Source organism: Heliangelus exortis, chromosome 1 (genome assembly GCF_036169615.1).
Source record: "Heliangelus exortis chromosome 1, bHelExo1.hap1, whole genome shotgun sequence".
In the NCBI taxonomy this organism is placed as follows: Eukaryota; Metazoa; Chordata; class Aves; order Apodiformes; family Trochilidae; genus Heliangelus; species Heliangelus exortis.
The window spans coordinates 60,993,429-61,012,678 of NC_092422.1; the positions used below are offsets into that span (position 1 = coordinate 60,993,429).

At 40.4% G+C, this 19,250-nt stretch overlaps 1 protein-coding gene across 7 annotated transcripts in view; it reads left to right on the plus strand.

Moving 5' to 3' along the window:
* The window catches only part of UXS1 (UDP-glucuronate decarboxylase 1), a 64,332-nt gene extending 47,641 nt beyond the window's left edge, over positions 1-16,691 (plus strand). For all 7 annotated transcript variants that reach the window (XM_071744661.1, XM_071744641.1, XM_071744651.1 and 4 more), the window contains 6 exons: positions 2,813-2,932; positions 8,065-8,108; positions 9,382-9,442; positions 10,865-10,922; positions 13,724-13,827; positions 15,849-16,691. In XM_071744661.1, the coding sequence (XP_071600762.1) occupies positions 2,813-2,932; positions 8,065-8,108; positions 9,382-9,442; positions 10,865-10,922; positions 13,724-13,827; positions 15,849-15,980 (519 nt within the window). In that variant the 3' untranslated portion in view covers positions 15,981-16,691. The remainder of the gene's footprint in view (positions 1-2,812; positions 2,933-8,064; positions 8,109-9,381; positions 9,443-10,864; positions 10,923-13,723; positions 13,828-15,848) is intronic.
* Positions 16,692-19,250: the final 2,559 nt, after the last annotated feature.

Below are 19,250 nucleotides of genomic sequence, written 5' to 3' on the forward strand. Positions count from 1 at the left end.
TGCACTGAAGGGGGTACAAACGCTTCCCCTTCCACTGGCAATGTCTCCTGTCCAAGTGCTGGTGGAACAGGCCCCTGGCTGTTTACATTGGCCATGTACTATACATAACAGAGGTATGCAGGCTGAGGAAAGTGCTAGAAAAAACAGGACACACTTTGAGCAGGGAGGCAGAAATAATGGTCTGAAGAGCCCTCCAAGGGAGATGCTGTACCTTATCTGTCCTGGGAAGTGTGAAGCTATAAGCATGGTGATATTCCAGCCATAAGATAAGAGTACTGGAGCTGTGCCTGCTGTGTGTTCAGGGACTGGCAATATGCTGAAAAGCAGGGTCAGCTGATTGTGACTGTCATTCCTAGTTTGCTTAGGAGCATTACTTCTTGTGAAATTCAGGTCTCAGCATTACTGTTCTTGCAAAACAGTTGTAAAACGCTGTTAAAAACCAGGAATTGATCTCGTTTTGTTTATACAATAGACAGTAAAATACCTTGGATCAAGCCTGAGTGTTGAGTATTGTACCTTAAACATATTGCTGTGATTACAATTCAGGGTTTTAGGAAAAAAATGTAAGTTAATGATCTCTGAAACACGTATAAAAGAATATGAATCAGTAAGAAAGTGACTAATAAAACAAGGCATGCAGGCAACAATCTTAGTAATTTTAGCTGAAACATTAATAAAGACTTCTGTCAGATTACAGTGATACCCAAGCAACTGTTTGAGCTTTCCCTGGCGGATCTGTTGTTTTGTTGGTGAATCCAGTTGTCTGCTGGAGAGCAGACAATTATGACTTTCCTTTTCCTGACTTGATAAAACAGGCAGGTATAATTCTTGCTTGCTGTTCCCATAGATCCACAGAAAAAAAAGAAGGAAGCACAGTTAGTAAGACAGGCTTGCCTGATACCCTTATATATTACAGACACAGCATATTTCAGCTGCTCAGTTAAAAGAACCTCTTGACATTTGAGCTATATTCTGTATTGATCTGTTTTCTGGACAGTCAATACAAGGAGATATGTTTTGTTTAAAATCTTACAAAACTACAATATGTGTTTTTAAATTAAGATGTTATGGTCCTTGATACCATGATACTTCCCAAGCAGGGATATCTAGAACTAAGTGGCAGAAGATAATGGACAAGTTTATTTTGCAAGGGAGACTGGATAACTAATGCTGCTTGTTTACTGACAGCTATAGAATAGTCTGAGTATTTATTCAGAGGAAATATCTCCATAAGCCATACTAATCTATCGTGCAACTTTTCTGTCTTCCATCTCTATCTGTATAGGCACAGCCTCTGTACATGTCCATACTGGTAAATAATAGAGTGAACTGAACAATATTGATACCTCCCAATGCTGTATTTCATTGGCTTGCTCCCAGGCTCTTTTTTTTGATTGCCTAAGAAACTTCTCTCCCTGATTAATCTGCTAGAGAAAGACATAGTCTTAAACCATGAGGACAGAAGCCACTCGATCACATTTGATCTCAATGTCAAGGATTAGTCTCAAGCTCTCATTTGTTTAGCAGTACAAATCTGGGACAAAGAACTTTTTCACCTTTCTCTAGGATATAGTAAAATATTTTACGTGACTTACTGCTACAAATCTAAGGAAGTAACTGGCTTTGTTGGTGGGAGTACAGTGGAAATAGTCATTCATAATTAATATATTGTTGTTGATAGTTAGAGTGTCAGTATGTAGTAGGAGTGTACTCAAAGTATTCTAGGCATTTAATACAAAAAGTAGAGAGTTACTCAACATGCAAAAAGGATCACTTCAAAGGAGATGTCCACGAAATGGTGAAAGGAGACTCAGGAAAATATTACTGGCTCCAAAATGTCTTTGTCTCTGGAACATGTTGGGGTGTTTTTGAGAAAATAGATCCCAATCTTACAGGCACAACTGAAAATTCAGCTGAAAAAAAATAGATTTTTCTAAGCAGTAGGCTGCAAGGAAAAGCTTTCCTAGGTCATAGAATGGTTTGGGTTATAAGTAGCCTTCAAGATTGTCTAGTTCCAACCCCCTTGCAGGGACACCTCTCACAGACCAGGTTACTCAAAGCTCCATTCAACCTGTCCTTGAACATTTCCAGGGATGGGGGGTATCTACAGCAGCCTGTGCCTCTGGGCAGCCTGTGCCAGTGTCTCACCACACTCATAGAAAATAATTTCTTCCTAATGCCCAGTCTAAATCTACCCTCTTTAACTCTGAAACTCTTCTCCCTTGTCCCACTGCTACATGCCCTTGCAAAAACCCAAATCTCTCAGCCTGTCTCCATAGGAGAGGTGCTCCAGCCCTCTGATTGTCTTCATGACCCTCCTCTGAACTTGCTTCAACACTTCCATGGCCTTCTTATGCTGGGAGCCTGAGAACTGGACTCCAGGAGGGGTCTCCTGAGAGCAGAGGACAGGGGGAGAATCACCTCCCTTGACCTGCTGGACATTCTTTTTTTGGTGCTTCCCGGGAAACACTGGGGCTGCAAGCACACACTGTCTGCTCAATGTTGTTTTTTGCCTCCACCACTTAAAGTTCTCGTTGGAAAAATATGCATATGCAGAAATCATCAGCTGTTCTAGCTGATCTGCTTTAGAATTTGCATTACAAATACTGAGAACTAGTATAAAGTACCTTGCACTACAGTTTTCAGTAGAGTTGAGGAGAGGTTAGAAGTATTTCATGGTGAGAAAACAATGCTCGTTAAAGCTGTGAGAGGCATTCTTAAGAAAACTTGGACAGGGGAGAGTTAAGTTGCACTTCTAGGAAGAAAGACACTCTTATTAAGGTAATAACAATTGTTTTTTCTTTGCCTACAGGAAGGAGTTGAAGTGAGGGTTGCCAGAATATTCAATACCTTTGGTCCTCGAATGCATATGAATGATGGTAGAGTTGTCAGTAATTTTATTCTACAAGCTCTCCAGGGAGAACCACTAACAGTAAGTAATGGCCTCTTAGTGATGTGAAGAACTGTTCATCTCTATATTTTGTCCTCATGTGCTAAGAAAGAGGATGGATTTTAGAAAATACTGAGGTTTTTCTCAACCCTCTCTGCTCTAAATATCTAGTCTTTTTTTAGTATGTCAGGCTCAAATGTATGGAATTATACATCCAAAGATCTGTTCTGTTAATGTTAATGATGTTCCTTTCCCAGAAAGAAACAGTTGTGATCATCCTGAACTTGAATTTTCATCCTGAACTTGGGTCTCTGTCATAACTCTTTATGGGCTCAGGGTGTGACAAGGCTCGCAGAATCATGTGTTGGTACTTAGAGAGTCTTAGAATCTGTAAATTGTTCAGGTTAGAAAAGACCTGTAAGATCATCCAGTCCAGTCTTTAAACCTTTTTAAAGCCTACTTACTCATGTTGAGGAACTTACTCAGAAGTTCAAAAATTCCTTTCTGGAATTTAAGGCATCTAAATGTCTTTTTGCAAGCTTGGAGATCAGCCTAAATTTTCCATGTATAATGTAGCATTAATGTAACATTCCAGGCTGTACTGCATAGTAGTAAGTAAAACCAGCTAGGATTGTTTTTTGTGACCACTTGCAAATATCTATGCAGCTAATTTTCCTGCCAAAACAAATTGCCATATCCAGATTGGTTGGTGTGAATTGTCCTTGGCTCTTGATAATGCTTAAGCAATGTCACAGCATTATTTGGGACAGGCTAATACTATGGTAAAAGATGCTGCTGGTAATTTAGCAATAGAGAAGATGCCTGTCCTATGCTCTGATCCTGTGTACTTTATTGTTAGAAAATAATAAGGATATGTAAAACAAATGAGGCATACTGAAACAGGGGGAAGCAGTTTGGAATCTGAGATCAGTTATGAGCTCATGTAAATGTTTAGAGTTAATGTGACACAAACAGAAATTTCATACAAGTATGTACTAATTTTCCCAAGGTTAGAAAAGTGCCAGGATATGGAATCGTCATGGCTGGAAAGGACCTTCAAGATCATTGAGTCCAACTATCAATATCACTCAGTGGCTTCTGTTAAATAACTAAAAATGTTGCTAACTACCTCCTTGAGGTAACTATCTTGAGATTGAGACAGCAGTCCTTCTACTGGAGACTGTAAAATCCAGAGTTCAGACAAGAATTCCTCTAGGAAGGAGCAGACAAGCCTAGGAGAAAAAGTATGAAAATTTTATGGCAATTCCCACTACCATGATTCTGATAGAGCGAAATCTGAAACTGTACAGAGCATTGAAGAAAAAGGGAATAAGTCATGCCCAGACAAGATGAAGCTCAGTCTCCTCTGAGACCTTCCCTAGCTTTAAATTTTTTTAAAATAATAGCCAAAATATGGCTACCTGTTGCAAAACTTGGGTAATGGACACTGCCTTACTGACAGTGTGAAATCTACAACTCTTAAAATAAAATTAAAAACGCTTAAACTCTGTATATTTTGCAAAGTAATGCACGTTACCTGACTGAAGTACACTGAGGATTTTTGAAAGTTTGGTCTTCTCTGGAGGTCAGGATTTGCTTACTTGCTCTCTGTTTACCAGTGATCCTTGACTTAGGCAATTTGTTGTTATTTTTTAATGTGTCAGTGATGCATCTTGGATACTCTGTTTTTGCTTGCTGATGCTATATTTCTGGTTTAGGCTTGTGGTTATTTCAGAGTAACAAGCATGTAGTAATTTGAATGCTGAGTTCACTTCATCTTCTAAAGATTTGCTTTTTCCCCAGTTAATTGTTGATGCTGACAGTGATTTAATGGCCAGTGTTTATTTGGACATACGACATTTAATGGGTCATACCAGTCAGTCTTAAGACTGCAGATGGCACTCAGATTCCTGCAGAAGTTTAATTTTCTTACCTTGGCATCTCCCCAAAGCTGCAGGTTGAGGCTGGTTCTGTTTACTGCGAGACAGTAAGCAAATAAAAGCAGGCAAGAAGACAAAGCTTCTTGCTTTGACACTTTAGGTCCTTGTAGGACTTGGTTGTATCAACACAAGAGTGTAACCGTATACAAATTTGTCAGGATTGTGTGTTCCCAGGTTGGCATCCTGGGGCATAAAATCTGAGCTTCCAAGTGCTGCTTGGAAAGTTTATCTAGCCTACAGAGGATCAGAAAGTCATTCTGTTTTGCAAATTGTTTCTCCAATGCATGTAGGGAGCTATTGCTGTCTTTGGCCTCTCAGAAGTTTTTTTCATTTATTCCTAGTTTCTCAAGTGTTATTGAAAGTAGTGCTGTAAATTTTTATAACAAGAACAGAGTGAGACCATTAAGTGGAAATTTCATGAAGCCTCGCTGAACATGAAGCAGTTATCTTGTCTTAAAGCATACAGTCCATGGGATATTTCAGAGCTTCAATAAGATAAATCTGGAGTCAGTGTTGTTCTGTGGGAGGGAATACTGAAAGTTTTAGGGATTTTTATCATTATTATTTTTGTAGCTTCCATGCTGTATAGATTTTACCAAGAATGTAACAGAGGATAAAGTAGAACATTTTGCCTGACATTACTGTTTCGTAGGGAATAACTGTCTGACACTGAAAATTATTGAATATGAGATAAGGTCTATGGGGAGAGTTGTTTAGTTGACCAGGTCAAATGAAATGAATTATCAGCAATAAAGCAGTATTTGAGACAAAAAAGAAATGTTGCCCTTGTGTCATCACAAAATTGGCCAACAGGAATACCCAGTGTTGACCTTTTCAGAAACTGAATGTATTCAATATCTTGGTTCAAAGTAGCTTTTCAATTGGAGTACATGATGTCTTGAGGAAACAGTCTCTTTAGTTTGAAGAAATTCCAGCCTATGCAAACATGCCAATTGTTGCTTTGTATTATTGTAAATGAAGGGTTTGTTAGGAGAAATTGAGAGGAGGAAGCTACATTGTGTTTTCCAGCCACCATCTGCAGGTGGGGAAGGTGGCTTTGCAGAAATCTTGCACAAATGACTTAGTGCTGTAAAACTTTTCTCACAAGCTAAAAGGAAACAAAATGAGGAAGCCCTGTATATATACATAGAATCTTCTTCCTGTTTGCTTTGGGAGTCCATCAGGCTGTCACATGCTTTCCTGGAGCATTCCTCTCAGAATCAGGTATTGGGTAAACTCTTCAACCCCTCGTCTGACCCAGTGCTTGTTGAAACTGAGTTCACCATCAGCAAATTAACAGATGAGACTAAGTTGGGTTGAGTGTGCATGAACTGGAAGGCCGGAGGGCTCTGCAGAGGGACCGGACAGACTGGAGAGTTGGGCTGATTCCAACGGGATGAGGTTCAACAAGGCCAAGTGCTGGGTCCTGCACTTTGGCCACAACAACCCCATGGCGAGCTCCAGGCTGGGCACAGAGTGGCTGAGAGCAGCCAGGCAGAAAGGGACCTGGGAGTCTGGATTGACAGGAAGCTGAACATGAGCCAGCAGTGTGCCCAGGTGGCCAAGAAGGCCAATGGCATCCTGGCCTGGATCAGGAACAGCGTGGCCAGCAGGTGCAGGGAAGGGATTCTGCCCCTGTACTCAGCCCTGGTGAGGCCACACCTCGAGTCCTGTGTCCAGTTCTGGGCCCCTCAGTTCAGGAAGGAGATTGAGGTGCTGGAGCAGGTCCAAAGGAGGGCAACCAGGCTGGTGAAGGGACTCGAGCACAGATCCTATGAGGAGAGGCTGAGGGAGCTGGAGCTGTTCAGCCTGGAGAAGAGGAGGCTCAGAGGAGACCTCATCACTCTCTACAACTCCCTGAAAGGAGGGAGTAGCTGGGGGGGGGTTGGTCTCTTCTCCCCAGTAGCTCCCAGTAAGACAAGAGGGCATGGACTTAAGCTCTGCCAGGGGAGGTTTAGGTTGGATATTCGGAGAAAATTCTTTACAGAGAGGGTGATCAGGCGTTGGAATGGGCTGCCCAGGGAGGTGGTGGATTCTCCATCCCTGGAGTTTTTTAAGAAGAGACTGGATGTGGCACTCAGTGCCATGGTCTGGTAACCACAGTGGCAGTGGATCAAGGGTTGGACTTGGTGATCTCAGAGGTCCTTTCCAACCCAGATGATTCTGTGAGTCTGTGAAATGTGAACTCTTCTGATTCTGAATTGGCCTCAGAGAGCAGAAGATTTACCAGATGTCAGATGATGGCACGTGTACCAATTGTATTGGCTTTCCTATCCACTCGGAAGACAAACATGCTTTCTATTCTGTCCTTTCAAAAAGCTTTGCTGTTGTAGCAGGTTGATGGTAAGATGTGTGCATCCCCACTTATGTTTTCACCACTTAGTTATGGCTACTGATAGCTTTCAAAATTCAAGTATTTGTGTTCTAGAGACTATAGTACTATACACAATTAAACTGTGAAAAAGGTACTATCTGCTGTCATTATGTACACTTTTAGTATGCTTCAGTGTCTGTTTGAAATTACCAACTTGGTTGCTCCAAAATGCTAGTGCATAACCTGAGAAAACTTTTTACTTTCTCCCTCCTAAGATTTGGTACAGCTCTGTAGAGGTGACTCTGGGAATCATAACCTCTAGAAATTACCTCCCATTTCCCCAGATAGTAATACTTAAACCCACGTGGTTCGGGGGTTTTTTTGGGTTTTTGTTTGGTTGTTGTTTATTTTTTTGTCTTGGTTGCTTTAAACACTTAAAATGCTATTTTTCTTGACAGTTTTTGTAGAGACCACTAACATTTGGTGGTCTCTTTGAAGTTGGCTGCTGTTAATGAGCAAATTAAAATTGCTCATCATAACCACATCTTATTAATCTGAGGTTTGCTTTAAATTCTTGGTGCTCTTTTCTGGCCCAGTGCATGCTGCAGCCTTTTTCAGTGTTCCAGGAGAAGACAAAGCACCACTCTGTCTGACGAATGTTTTATATGTGCAGAGTTCTGATTAACAAAATGCCTAGGGCTGTATTTAGTGGAGACACATCCAAAAGCAGAAAGACTTTCAAAGAATTAATAGTTTACCAAAGGTTCTTCGAGCACATCTTTTTCCATTCCTGTAATACTGAACTTGCCTCTCAGGTGCTTCTCTTTGGGATGCTTTTCCCAAATGGTGAGGAGTATGTAATTGGGGCTAAGGAGGACATTTATATTTATGTAACTGTTCAAATTTTCATCTGACTTTAGGTCTATGGACCCGGAACTCAAACAAGAGCTTTCCAGTATGTCAGGTAAGCTGTCTTTGCACTGTCAGAGTGGTTCCAAAGAATGTTTATCAGTGTGGTGATAGGTGCAATATAAATATAAATATAAGTATAAATATAAGTATAAATATAAATATAAATATAAATATAAATATAAATATAAATATTAGATTTACGTGATGTTTTTTTGAGCTCATCTTCATGAGCCATGAGAGTATTAATTAAAGAAATTATGTTCATTTTTGTGTCGGCTTTCAGAAGGGAGACATGGATGGTTTTAGAAGTACCAAGAAACAAAGCTGGTTTAAAAGTTGGTTTAAAACTTCGAGATATTAGTATGTTCTTCCCTTTCAGACTCAGTAATGGGTAGGTAAATTTTTAATGCTGAACAGTCTGTCAGGCCTTGTTGTATTTTAATGCAATGCTGCCACCGTGTGTCATCTGGGTGAGTGTGTACAGTGCACACACATGGCTCCTCCTAGGGGAGGGAACCAGTTGTGGGTGTATTGCTATAGCTAATGTTGGCAGTGTAGGCCAGGCCAGAATTAGTTTTTTTAAAAAAAAGTACTGTGCTCCTCAGAATCTTCTGTTCTCTTATGCTAACTGAACTTCTCTGCCAGGATTCTTGGGATTTGGTAATAATTCTCTGCTTGGAAATGTTATAACAGCAGTGATAGATGCTACAAAAACCCCATCAGTTCAAAGTAGCCACTTCTTTCCTGATTATAACTTGCAATAAAAAGGATCTGGATTTTTATGTCCAGGGCAAGCTGTTAAGTTTGTTGCTGATAATCCAAAGAACTTTGGGTTTGCTGGTCGGAGTTAACACCAAAATACCATTTTTTAACAAACTTATTAAAAGAATTTCTGAAAGCAAGACTATTGAAACAACGAAGTGCAAAGCAGTGGTTGGTGTCATGTGCCTCTGTCTTACAACTTACTCTGTACTGTTTGAAATGGGAAATACTTGGGTGCTGAAGGGAAGAGGAAGAGTGACTTGTTTATCAGTAAACTGATATTTTTTATATTCTTTCATATACTCAGATGAACTATAGCCAGCGTATCCCAAAGATAATCACCCTTTCAAACTAACCTCCAGTATATCTTACAGCAGGGACAGTGGAACAAGGAGCTGAGAAAACATATACCCATTGAAGTATACACTGTAAATCTCATTTCAGCATTTCTCAGCTGCCTGATCTGCTTTACTGGAGCCCTGAAGAGGCAGGTCTCTTTTTAGGCAAGAGTATTACATATAGGGAAATGGAAACTGCCTCAATCTGTTCTTCCCTTTTTATAGTGATCTTGTGAATGGGTTGGTGGCGTTGATGAACAGCAATGTCAGCAGTCCTGTCAACTTGGTGAGTATGAGAGCTCCACTGTAGTGTGTTTACTGTGCAGTTGCCAACATCACCTCTCTATTTTTCCTTGTCACTAATGCTGGTTTGTAGAATAAATAAGTGGAGCAAAAAAACCCCTTTCCCTTATGAATAATGTATTCTTTACTGTATTTTCTTTATAGATCAGAAAATTAAGTCTCTAATTGTCAAGATCTTGTAGTTCCAAGAACAGAGTAAATTTTCTAGAATTTTTCATGTGTTGCAGCAAAAAGTTTTCTGTAATTAGAATATGGAAAAAAAAGTATGAGCAGAGGGAGAACACACAAGTTACACAAAGGAAATTATTGAAGTCTGGTTTTAGTGAAAAAAAGCACTGGAGGAATACTTGGCTCCAAGTAATCAGAAATCACTTCATGCTAACCTTGGTTAGAAAGAAATGGGATAGTATTATGATTGTTTAATTTTCCAATTTATAGATTGCTGGAAACTTAACATTTCTAATAACATTTTTGTTTTGTTCACTTATTCTCAGCAGTGGATATAAGAGTAGGGAAAGGATGCATATGGGAGGTCATTTCTGTGTATGCCAACTTCTGCCAAATTGGATGCTCAGCTCTGCTGTGCATTTCTTCACTAGATTTTCCTTTTTTATTGCTCCCGTGAATTAATTTCTATGTTTCCATCCAAATTCTCGTATTTTTAAACCATGTCACATGCTTTTTCTCCAGAAGACTCAGTGTTTAAATCTGTATGTACCCAAATGTTCAGCTTTTGGTCAAATAAGTTGTAGTAAAGAAGAATTTTGCAACAAGGAAAGCTAGGGATGGAGGGAATTGAGTCTGATGAAGGTGAGATAATGCTAACAGGAAGCTTTCAGCATTTTGTTCTGAAAAACAACATTCATGTGCAAGTTGGTTAAAAAATGAGAGTTACAAAAAAGAATATTGTATAGGAAAGCAAGTAGCCCTTATACGTACCAGTATGTTAGCTGTAGTAACTGCAGAAGCAATTGGTTGCAGCTAAGTTAGTTGGTTTCCTAACTTGGGTAGAACTGAGAACTTAGTATACTTCTTCATTATATCATCTGTCCTCAACTCTGCAAACTTCATGCATCCAGATTTCAAAGTAATGAGGGGGGTTTGTGGTCTGCTGTGTGTCTGATGCCTTTACCATGATTGAGGTGCATTTGCTCATTCTTCACAGAGTTTTTTGAACCCTTCCCTACACACACTGAATTACCAAATATAATGCAGAGCAACTTTTCTACTGAGTATGAAGCTTGTGAGAGTTACTTTTTTTTTTTTTCATCAAAGTAGGGATAAGGCATAATGTTTAGCTTTTTCAGAGTTTGACATGACTCTGTTAGGATCATCTCATGTCATAAATGTAGCATTTTGTATGTTGTTTAATTGTTATTGTGATGGATTTCCATTCTGTTTCTAGGGTAACCCAGAAGAGCACACTATCCTTGAATTTGCCCAGCTAATTAAAAAACTTGTTGGTGAGTATGATAAGTAATTCTTTATAAAGCTTATGAAGTGCTTATTGTCGTTAGATTATTGCTTGATAAGTTTATGGAATATATGGGATAATTTAATTGGTTTGTTAATAACATTATCATAGGCATTTAATTGTATCCTGATATAATTAAATATTAATAAGATAATCCAAATCCTCTCAGCTGTATATAAATTATTGCATGAGCATGAATTATACATTCTTTCTGTGTATCTGTGCAATCTATGCTCACTGTTTCATGTAATGTTTATGTGATTTTTTTTTGCTTTGTTTTGGCACAAGGACAGTACCAAAATGAAATGTAAAAAACATGAATGAAAACGAAAATGAAATACAAATGTTTCAGCAGGGTGGTTCTTCACAATTAATCAGGCTGTTCTTCAGCTACCATTACAAACCTTATGCTCTGGTGACAATCTTTCTCTGCTTTTCCCTGATCTACCAGTGAGTTTTACAGGGACGGTCAACAACTCCCTTGTATGTGGCTGGGCAGAAAACATTGTGACTTTCTCTTCATTCTTGCTCTGATACCTGTAGCAAGCCAGAGCTTTCAGGAATGGAAACAAAGAGTCCTACTGACATGAAACCCACTGATGCCATTAACCAGGGGCTGGAAGTTTGTAGGTTCTAGCAGTGCTTCTGAGGGATCTCAAAAAGACAAGTTCAAACATACAGTACACAAGCATGTGATGTTTCTAGTCCCCCCTGGAAAACATCTATAAATCCACAGGTTAGGGAAAGAAATTGAAAATCACAGCACCAAATCCATCAGGTACACAGAGCAATTGTTACCTCTGCATGCCTGTTTGTTCACAAACAATTCAGTATGTTTCAGTCTGTCCAGAGAAGCAGTTTAGTTCTACATCCATAAAACCCCACAGTAACATGGTGTGTAAGATCATTTGCTAGATTTGGTTAAGGGAATTGTCCTGTTTCCTTGCAGTGTCATGGGGAAAGGCAACTACTACCTTGACTAATTAAATCAGACTGGAGAGGATGGGCAGAAGTCCTCTAACTGTAGAAAAGTGCTGTCAGAATCACAGCATGGTTGAAGTTGGAAGGGACCTCTGGAGATCATTTGGTCAATCCTTCTGCTCAGGCAGGGCCACCTACAGCCAGCAGTGCCCTGGGGCCACATCCAGACAGCTTCTGAGTATCTCCAAGGATGGAGACTCCACAGCCTCACTGAGCAACCTGTGCCAGTGGGGGTCACCCTCACTGTAAGAAGGGTTTCCTGATGTTCAGAGGCAACACTGCCTCTGGCCCTGTCAGTGCACACCACTGAAAAGACCCTGGTTCCCTCTTCTTTTTTTCCCCCATCAGGTATGTATACACATAGATGAGATCCTTCTTGAGCCTTCTTTTCTCCAGGCTGAACAGTCCCAGCTCTCAGCATGTTCTCATAGGAGAGGTGCTCCAGTCCCTTCATCATCTTCATAGCCATTCACTGTACTCTCCCCTGCTAGTATGTCTGTATGTCTCTTGTTGTCTGTATCTCACCAGAGCAGTGTGGGAAGGGAAAGTAGAAGGGAAAGATCACACAGCCCAGGATACCACTTGCCTTCTTTGTGGCAGGGATGCCTTGTTGGTTTATGTTCAGTTTGGTGTCCACCAGTTCCATGAAGTCCTTTCCTGTCAGGCTGCTTTCCAGATGGTTGCCCCCCCCAACAGGTGCCTTGGGGTTGTTCCTCCCCAGGTGCAGGACTCTGCACTTCTTGTTGATCTTCATGAGGCTCTGTCATAGAATCATAGAATCATAGAATTGGCTGGGTTGGAAGGGACCTCAGAGATCATCAAGTCCAACCCTTGATCCACTCCCTCTGCAGTTACCAGACCATGGCACTGAGTGCCACATCCAGTCTCTTTTTAAATATATCCAGGGATGGAGAATCCACCACTTCCCGGGGCAGCCCATTCCAATGCTTGATCACCCTATCAGTAAAGAAATTCTTTCTAATGTCCAACCTAAACCTCCCCCGGCACAACTTGAGACCGTGCCCTCTTGTCCTGCTGAGAGTTGCCTGGGAAAAGAGACCAACCCCCCCCGGCTACCCCCTCCTTTCAGGGAGTTGTAGAGAGTGATGAGGTTTCCTCTGAGCCTCCTCTTCTCCAGGCTGAACACTCAGCCTCTCCTCATGGCTGGATGTGTGCTGGAGTCCCTTCACCAGCCTAGTTGCCCTCCTTTGGACCTGCTCCAGCACCTCAATATCCATCCTTCTTTCTTGAAGTCTCTGGGTGGCAGCACATGCCCTGTGGTGTATCATCCATTCAGTATTGATCCAATATTGAGTCTTGGGGTAGACCAACAGTTTCTGGCCTCCAATTAGAATTCCTGTCACTGACCACCCCCCTCTGGGCCTGGCCACAAAGCCAGTTTTCAGTCCACCTGGCTGTGTGCTTATCCAGCTCTCAGTAAGGGTGTTACAGGGTTTGGTGTCAAAAGCCTCACTGAAGTCAAGGTAGGTGATATCCAACTGCTCTGCCCTTGACTGCTGGGGCAGTCATTTAATCATGGAAGGTTATCAGACTGGTCAAGCATAACTTCCTTTTTGTGAATCCATGCTGAAAGCTTTGTGAAATGCTTTGTGAATCCATGTTGCCATGGGACAGCTGGCTCACCCAGCTGTTGCACACAGTGCAGCTGTGTCTGTGGGAAGCATTTTGGTGGTGAAATTATGAAGCAGAAAGCTGCAAAAAGACCTGATGCTCCATTAGGCAGGAAAGATATATAAATGCAAAGCAGACTGAATTGTGGATGATAATTCACACTCTCTTGTTTAATAGGCAGTGGGAGTGAAATCCAGTTTCTCTCAGAAGCACAGGATGACCCTCAGAAACGAAAACCTGACATCAGAAAAGCCAAGTTGCTGCTTGGCTGGGAACCTGTGGTATGTACAGCTGTATTTCTGTTGTTGTGTGCAAAAACACAAGAAGAAAGAGGGGGGTGGAGGAGGACTACATGATAAGGATACATTCCAGTTACCAGAAGTGTCTGTTTAACACAATCTTCAGGACAGTTGTTAAAAGGGTTGTCTCTTGTATGTTGCCCTAGCTCACAATTTAAGAACTTAAGACTGTATAGCCTGTGCCATGCACAAGAAAAATCAGGTTAGCATTTGTAATAGATAGTAGAAAAAAAGAAAAAATAAACCAAACATTTTTAGGATTGGCATTTTAACTTTTTCACATGCATATTATGAAGTATCTACTTTCCTGTAAGCCAAATGAATCCTTTGGAATAGGTGATACATAATTATGGGAGCTAATGAGCTTGTCCTTGCTGTAGGCTTCATTCCTATTTTACTGCGGTAACACGCATTATGGAAGGAAAAAAATGCTTTTGATTTATTAAAATATTTTTAGGAACTTTTTGAAGTAAGCCTTCTTTTAAGGTGATGTGTAACATCATTATAACCAAAAACTTTGTTTGGATTAATAGGGAAAAATATCAGCAACAGAATGGGAAAGTCAGACCAAACAGAAGCTAGCCAGAGAGTTATGGCACATTTTGCTTTTTATTTTTTTTTTATTCTGGTGGGCTAAGATAAGCCAGAATAAGAAGCCCTCATTTTGGACTACAGGTATCATATGTAGAGATGTTCAGAGCCTGCTCTGTGTGTTGATAAGCTCAAAGCATTCTCAGGGTTATCCTAATATCTCACCACTCACAACAGAGTTTGTCCACCTCTGAAGTTTAGTTACCAGGCATCTCAGGTGATGTCAAGCTTGTGGCTGTGCTGCACAGCTAATATGAAAGAAATGCTGAATGCCCATGGCTGCTGTTTTTTTCCTGTCTCAACCTTTTTTTGTGAAGTTAGCTTATAACCAAGTGTATAACCAGGCTTAGGTGATGGTAAGAGCTGATTGGTTTGGCAACATAAGGTCTACTGAATCCCTAGAAAAGGTCTGACTTTTCTTAGCCAGCTTCCCGTTCTAGCTAGCAGAGTGTTTTGTAGACCTTTTTAGATTTGCAAAATTCTTTCCAGGAAATGCATGGCCCTACCTAGTAAATATAAGCCTGATAGAAAAAGGTAGCTCCAAACCCTTCTAAAATTATTTGTAGAGACAGCAGGTATTAATTGACTATGCCTGACAACACATGGACAGTGGCAAGTGTTATGATCACAAAAGGTTTAAAACATTTAACTTTTGTGTTTTTGTGCAACCCATCTGTGTTGGGTACAGTCAGCACCAAAACTTATTTTAAAGTAGCAGTACTGTATTGGTACATCAAGGCAAGTAATTTTTGTGCTGCTGTGTTATCCTTCTGCATTGATGATGGTATCAGCAAGCATGTCTCAGCATATAGCTTGTGAGAAAAGCAGGTAATATTTCTGGTATTCCTCTCTACAAATCACAGTGTTTAAATACAGGCATAGAATCTGAAGAATTACAGTTATTTATATAGGGCTTAAGAATATTAAATGAGATACCAGATGATATTTTGTATTCCTTTTTCTGTGTATCAAGGGAGCACTGATGAAATAAAACCTAAAAAAAACCCAACTACCACCTTTATGCCATTGTGTGAAAGAGGATCTTTAATCAGTAAAAATCTAAGGAGCTTAAATTTCAGTGTGCTTATCTCTTTCGGTGTATTATGAATTGAAAGTAAAATTATGGGAGTCTGTTTTTGATACTAGACAGACCAATCCATAGCCATCTACTGACATGTAGATTTGTTGATTTATTTTTATTTTTTTTTTACTTACTACATCAGAAAATGTAACTGATGTTTAAAAGCTAACATTGATTAGCAGTGCAGAGATGTAACCAGTATGTGGTGCTATTAATACTTACATTAGCTAAGAATGAGACTTCCTAGCAGTCTTTTGATAACTGTATTAAAAAAGATACCATTGTGAAAAGAGCTGATGTGATACAGTTCTCTCCTCACTTTTGGGAACAGGTCCCATTGGAAGAAGGTTTGAATAAAGCAATTCATTACTTCCGTAAAGAACTTGAATATCAGGCAAACAATCAGTATATTCCCAAACCAAAACCTGCAAGGATGAAAAAAGGAAGAACAAGACATAACTGAAGACTGTTACTTGGACAGGAAATTCCCTGCTTGACATTTGACGGATGTAATTTTTTTGGTTTTGTTTTTGTTTTTGTTTTTTTGAGAGAGAGAGACTTTGAAACAGGTATCATGAAGAACGAACTGGAATTTCATTCTGAAGCTTGCTTTAAAGAAGTGGATGTGCCTAAAAATAACAAACAGATATTCCCCTTCCCCTGCAAATCTTGCCTTGCACTTTTTAAATCTGTCTTTTTATGTAAAATAGAGTAGAAGCATCTTTTAGTATCTTCAAGTTTTATATCTTGCTGTGAGATCGTTTTGTTGTGACTGTCCTTGACAGTTTTATTTACTGGTTTCTTTGTGAAGCTGAAGATAAACACAAACGGGATGGAAAATGCCAATTTATTTATAAAATGGGTACTATAAAATATGAGATGTTCTACTATGCATAAGAAAAAAGCTAGTGGTGTTGTCAGGTGAGAGACACTGACACCTAAGTATATAGGAGTTTAAAAGAATTCTGTATGAGAGCTTTATGTATTCTTTAAATGAGAGATTTTTTCAAAGGTTTAGTTTTAGTTGTACACTTGAATTTGAGATATTTTCATTGATTACCATGGATAAGGATATTTTGAATCACTACTGTGTTGTGTGTACTCTGGGAATAAAGTTAATGTATTATTGGTTACAGTGGTTGAATATGCTATTTTAATAAAATATTGAAACTTCTTTTTACTAGTTCCAGAGTTTCACTGTGGGCACTTCTCTGGCATTACACATCTTTGCATTTATGGTATATTAATAAGAAAGTGGTGACAGTCTGTAAATAAATGGCTCAAAGATATTAACATTGTCTTGTCTCTTAACAGATGTATAGGAGTGGCTGCAAGATGTCTGATGAAACAGATTAAACAAAACTATAGTAATTTATTCCAGTTTAGGTAGGTAGTGATGTAGGACTGTAAGATTTTCTTTAAACCATAGAGGGTAACTTCAGCATCCCTAACCAATGAAATGTTTCTATTTTAAGCAGTTACTGAATTACCAGTAAAAGCTTTCAACTTTGGTAACTATGCCTGTCTTCCTAACAAAAACAAAGCAAACAGTCACACAAAAAAAAATCCAGCTCCAGTTCCCCTTATTTTTAGTGGTTCTCCTTTCTTTTTAATATCTAAGACTAGATGCCTAGGAGGGAGGGCAGAGAGGCAGTGAGTTTTTAAAGAAAAAATAAAACTTAATTCTCATCAAGGAAAGTGACTTAAAGTTTGATATTTATATTAGCTTTTGAGTATCTTTAGGTTGATAGTTGAAGGGAACTTACCTGTAGGGGTTACTTGATGCCCACATCCAGGAAAAACTGGGAGCAGAGTGGTATTTAGGCCCCCTTGTCCGAGTGTGCCATCCATCAGAGCCTCCCAGTGCTTGCAAGGCCTGGAAAACCATCCAGTCTGTCTGGCAAAATTCCCAAGGACTCCAGCAGTGGTGGGGCTGCTGTGTTTGTTTGTGTGACCTTCCTGAGCCAGATCTTCAGTGATCATTTTAGGACACATTTTAGGACACAAACAGTTCCTTCTTCCCTGCTCACATGTGCAGGTTTTCATCCAGTGGAAATCTGCCATGCAACTAAGATGGTGAGCCAGGGAGTGTTTTCCTGTCTGGACTCAGAGGTGGAATTTAGGTATTACACATTGCCTCCATCTTATTGCAGCTGAGCTGCTTGAGGTCTGCTTTCTGTTTAAAGCCTTTCTCTGGGTACATGATCTGGGCATTTACTCGAAATTAAGTTGCCTGGAAAGTACAGTGTGGTGTGCATGCTCCAAATGTGCCTGTAACCTCTCATTACTGACAGGCTCACAAAGCACAGCCTCTCTCTGTACTCAAAGCCACAGCAGGACATATGGGAGAGCAGTGCCCACTGCTTTAATAGTTCTGTGGTGAAAACTGTTAATTAGCTCCTGCCACGGTGTTTTTAACCCTTGAGCTCTCCATTATACTTGAGGGAAGGCATTCTTTATATCTTACTCCCTGTGCCACTGGATGCCAATCTGTGAGAGGTGGTGCACAAGGATGCAACCCTAGTCCAGCTTTTAGAGGAGCCATGGAGAATAAATGGGAGCTGTGGGTGCCAGCTGTTACTTCCAGGACTGGTTTTCATTTAACCCAGTGACTTCAGTGCTAAGTACTTAAACTGTACTGGAACTAGCATGCTTCTGGAGACTAGCACAAAATGTGCATTAAAACAAACAAAAAAAAAAAAAAAAAAAATTCCCTCAGGAAATTTGAACGTTTGGATGCTACAGATATGAGTATAAAAGTTTTTTAGGTGATGCCACAGCCTGACCTCCTTCATAAAAGGAGCAAATTGGAGGGAGGGCAAATGGCTGGGTCCAGTGTGAGCCATTTGTGAGTACATGGCATGGCTCCTGCTGGGTATGAGTGACAGACTGCATTGATTTGCTGCTTTTCCTTGTACTGCTTCTGTCTCCTGTTTCAGAGGTTCCTGGTTTGGTTCCTGTGCTGTTTCTGAAGAGTGACTTCCAGAAAGAGCAGCCAAGGCAGGTTGGTGTTTGAAGCCAGTGACTGACCCTCCAGCAGATTTGAGAGGCACGAGTTGTGGGTGTTAAAACAAACAGAGTCTGCTGGTGCCTCAGACTGAAATTCTGTCGCTGTCATTTCAAGTTTGGTCTGATCTGAACTGACTCTTTGAGAAGGCAGGTGAGGGTCTGCACACTGGTGTTCTATGGGTGTGTGTGACACCTGGGGTCACACATCTTGGTAGGAGAAAGAGGCACCAAGTTTGCAGGGAACCACAGGTGAGAATGAGCATCTGCATCTCCAGAAGAGCCACTTCTGATGGAGGGCAGTGGAATACAGCACTGAAAGCTTGGAAACGTAGGACCTGGGAATAAATGAATCCGAGGTGAGTTCTCATTTCCATGCCTGAACGCAATATATTGTAGTTGTGATTTTTTTTTTTTTTTTCAAGAAATTTGAGAATTGGGATTTTCTGTTGTCACCTGGCCAGGCAGGCAAGGTAAAACTGACAAGACCAGACTTGAGGTGTCTGTTTACTCACCATGATGTGCACGAGCAGGCAGCTCAGCAGGTGTGAGTTGCAAGTCCTCCTCTCTCAGTGGGTAATGTGCAATGTAGCAGAGGTCTGTGGGGAATTGGCCAGCTTGGTGCTGCTGAGATGAGCCTTCTCAGAGAGGCTATGGATTCCCTGCTGTGGATTCCCTGAACCTCACCACGAGGACCCCTTGATGCTGGAATTTATCACAGTGTGAG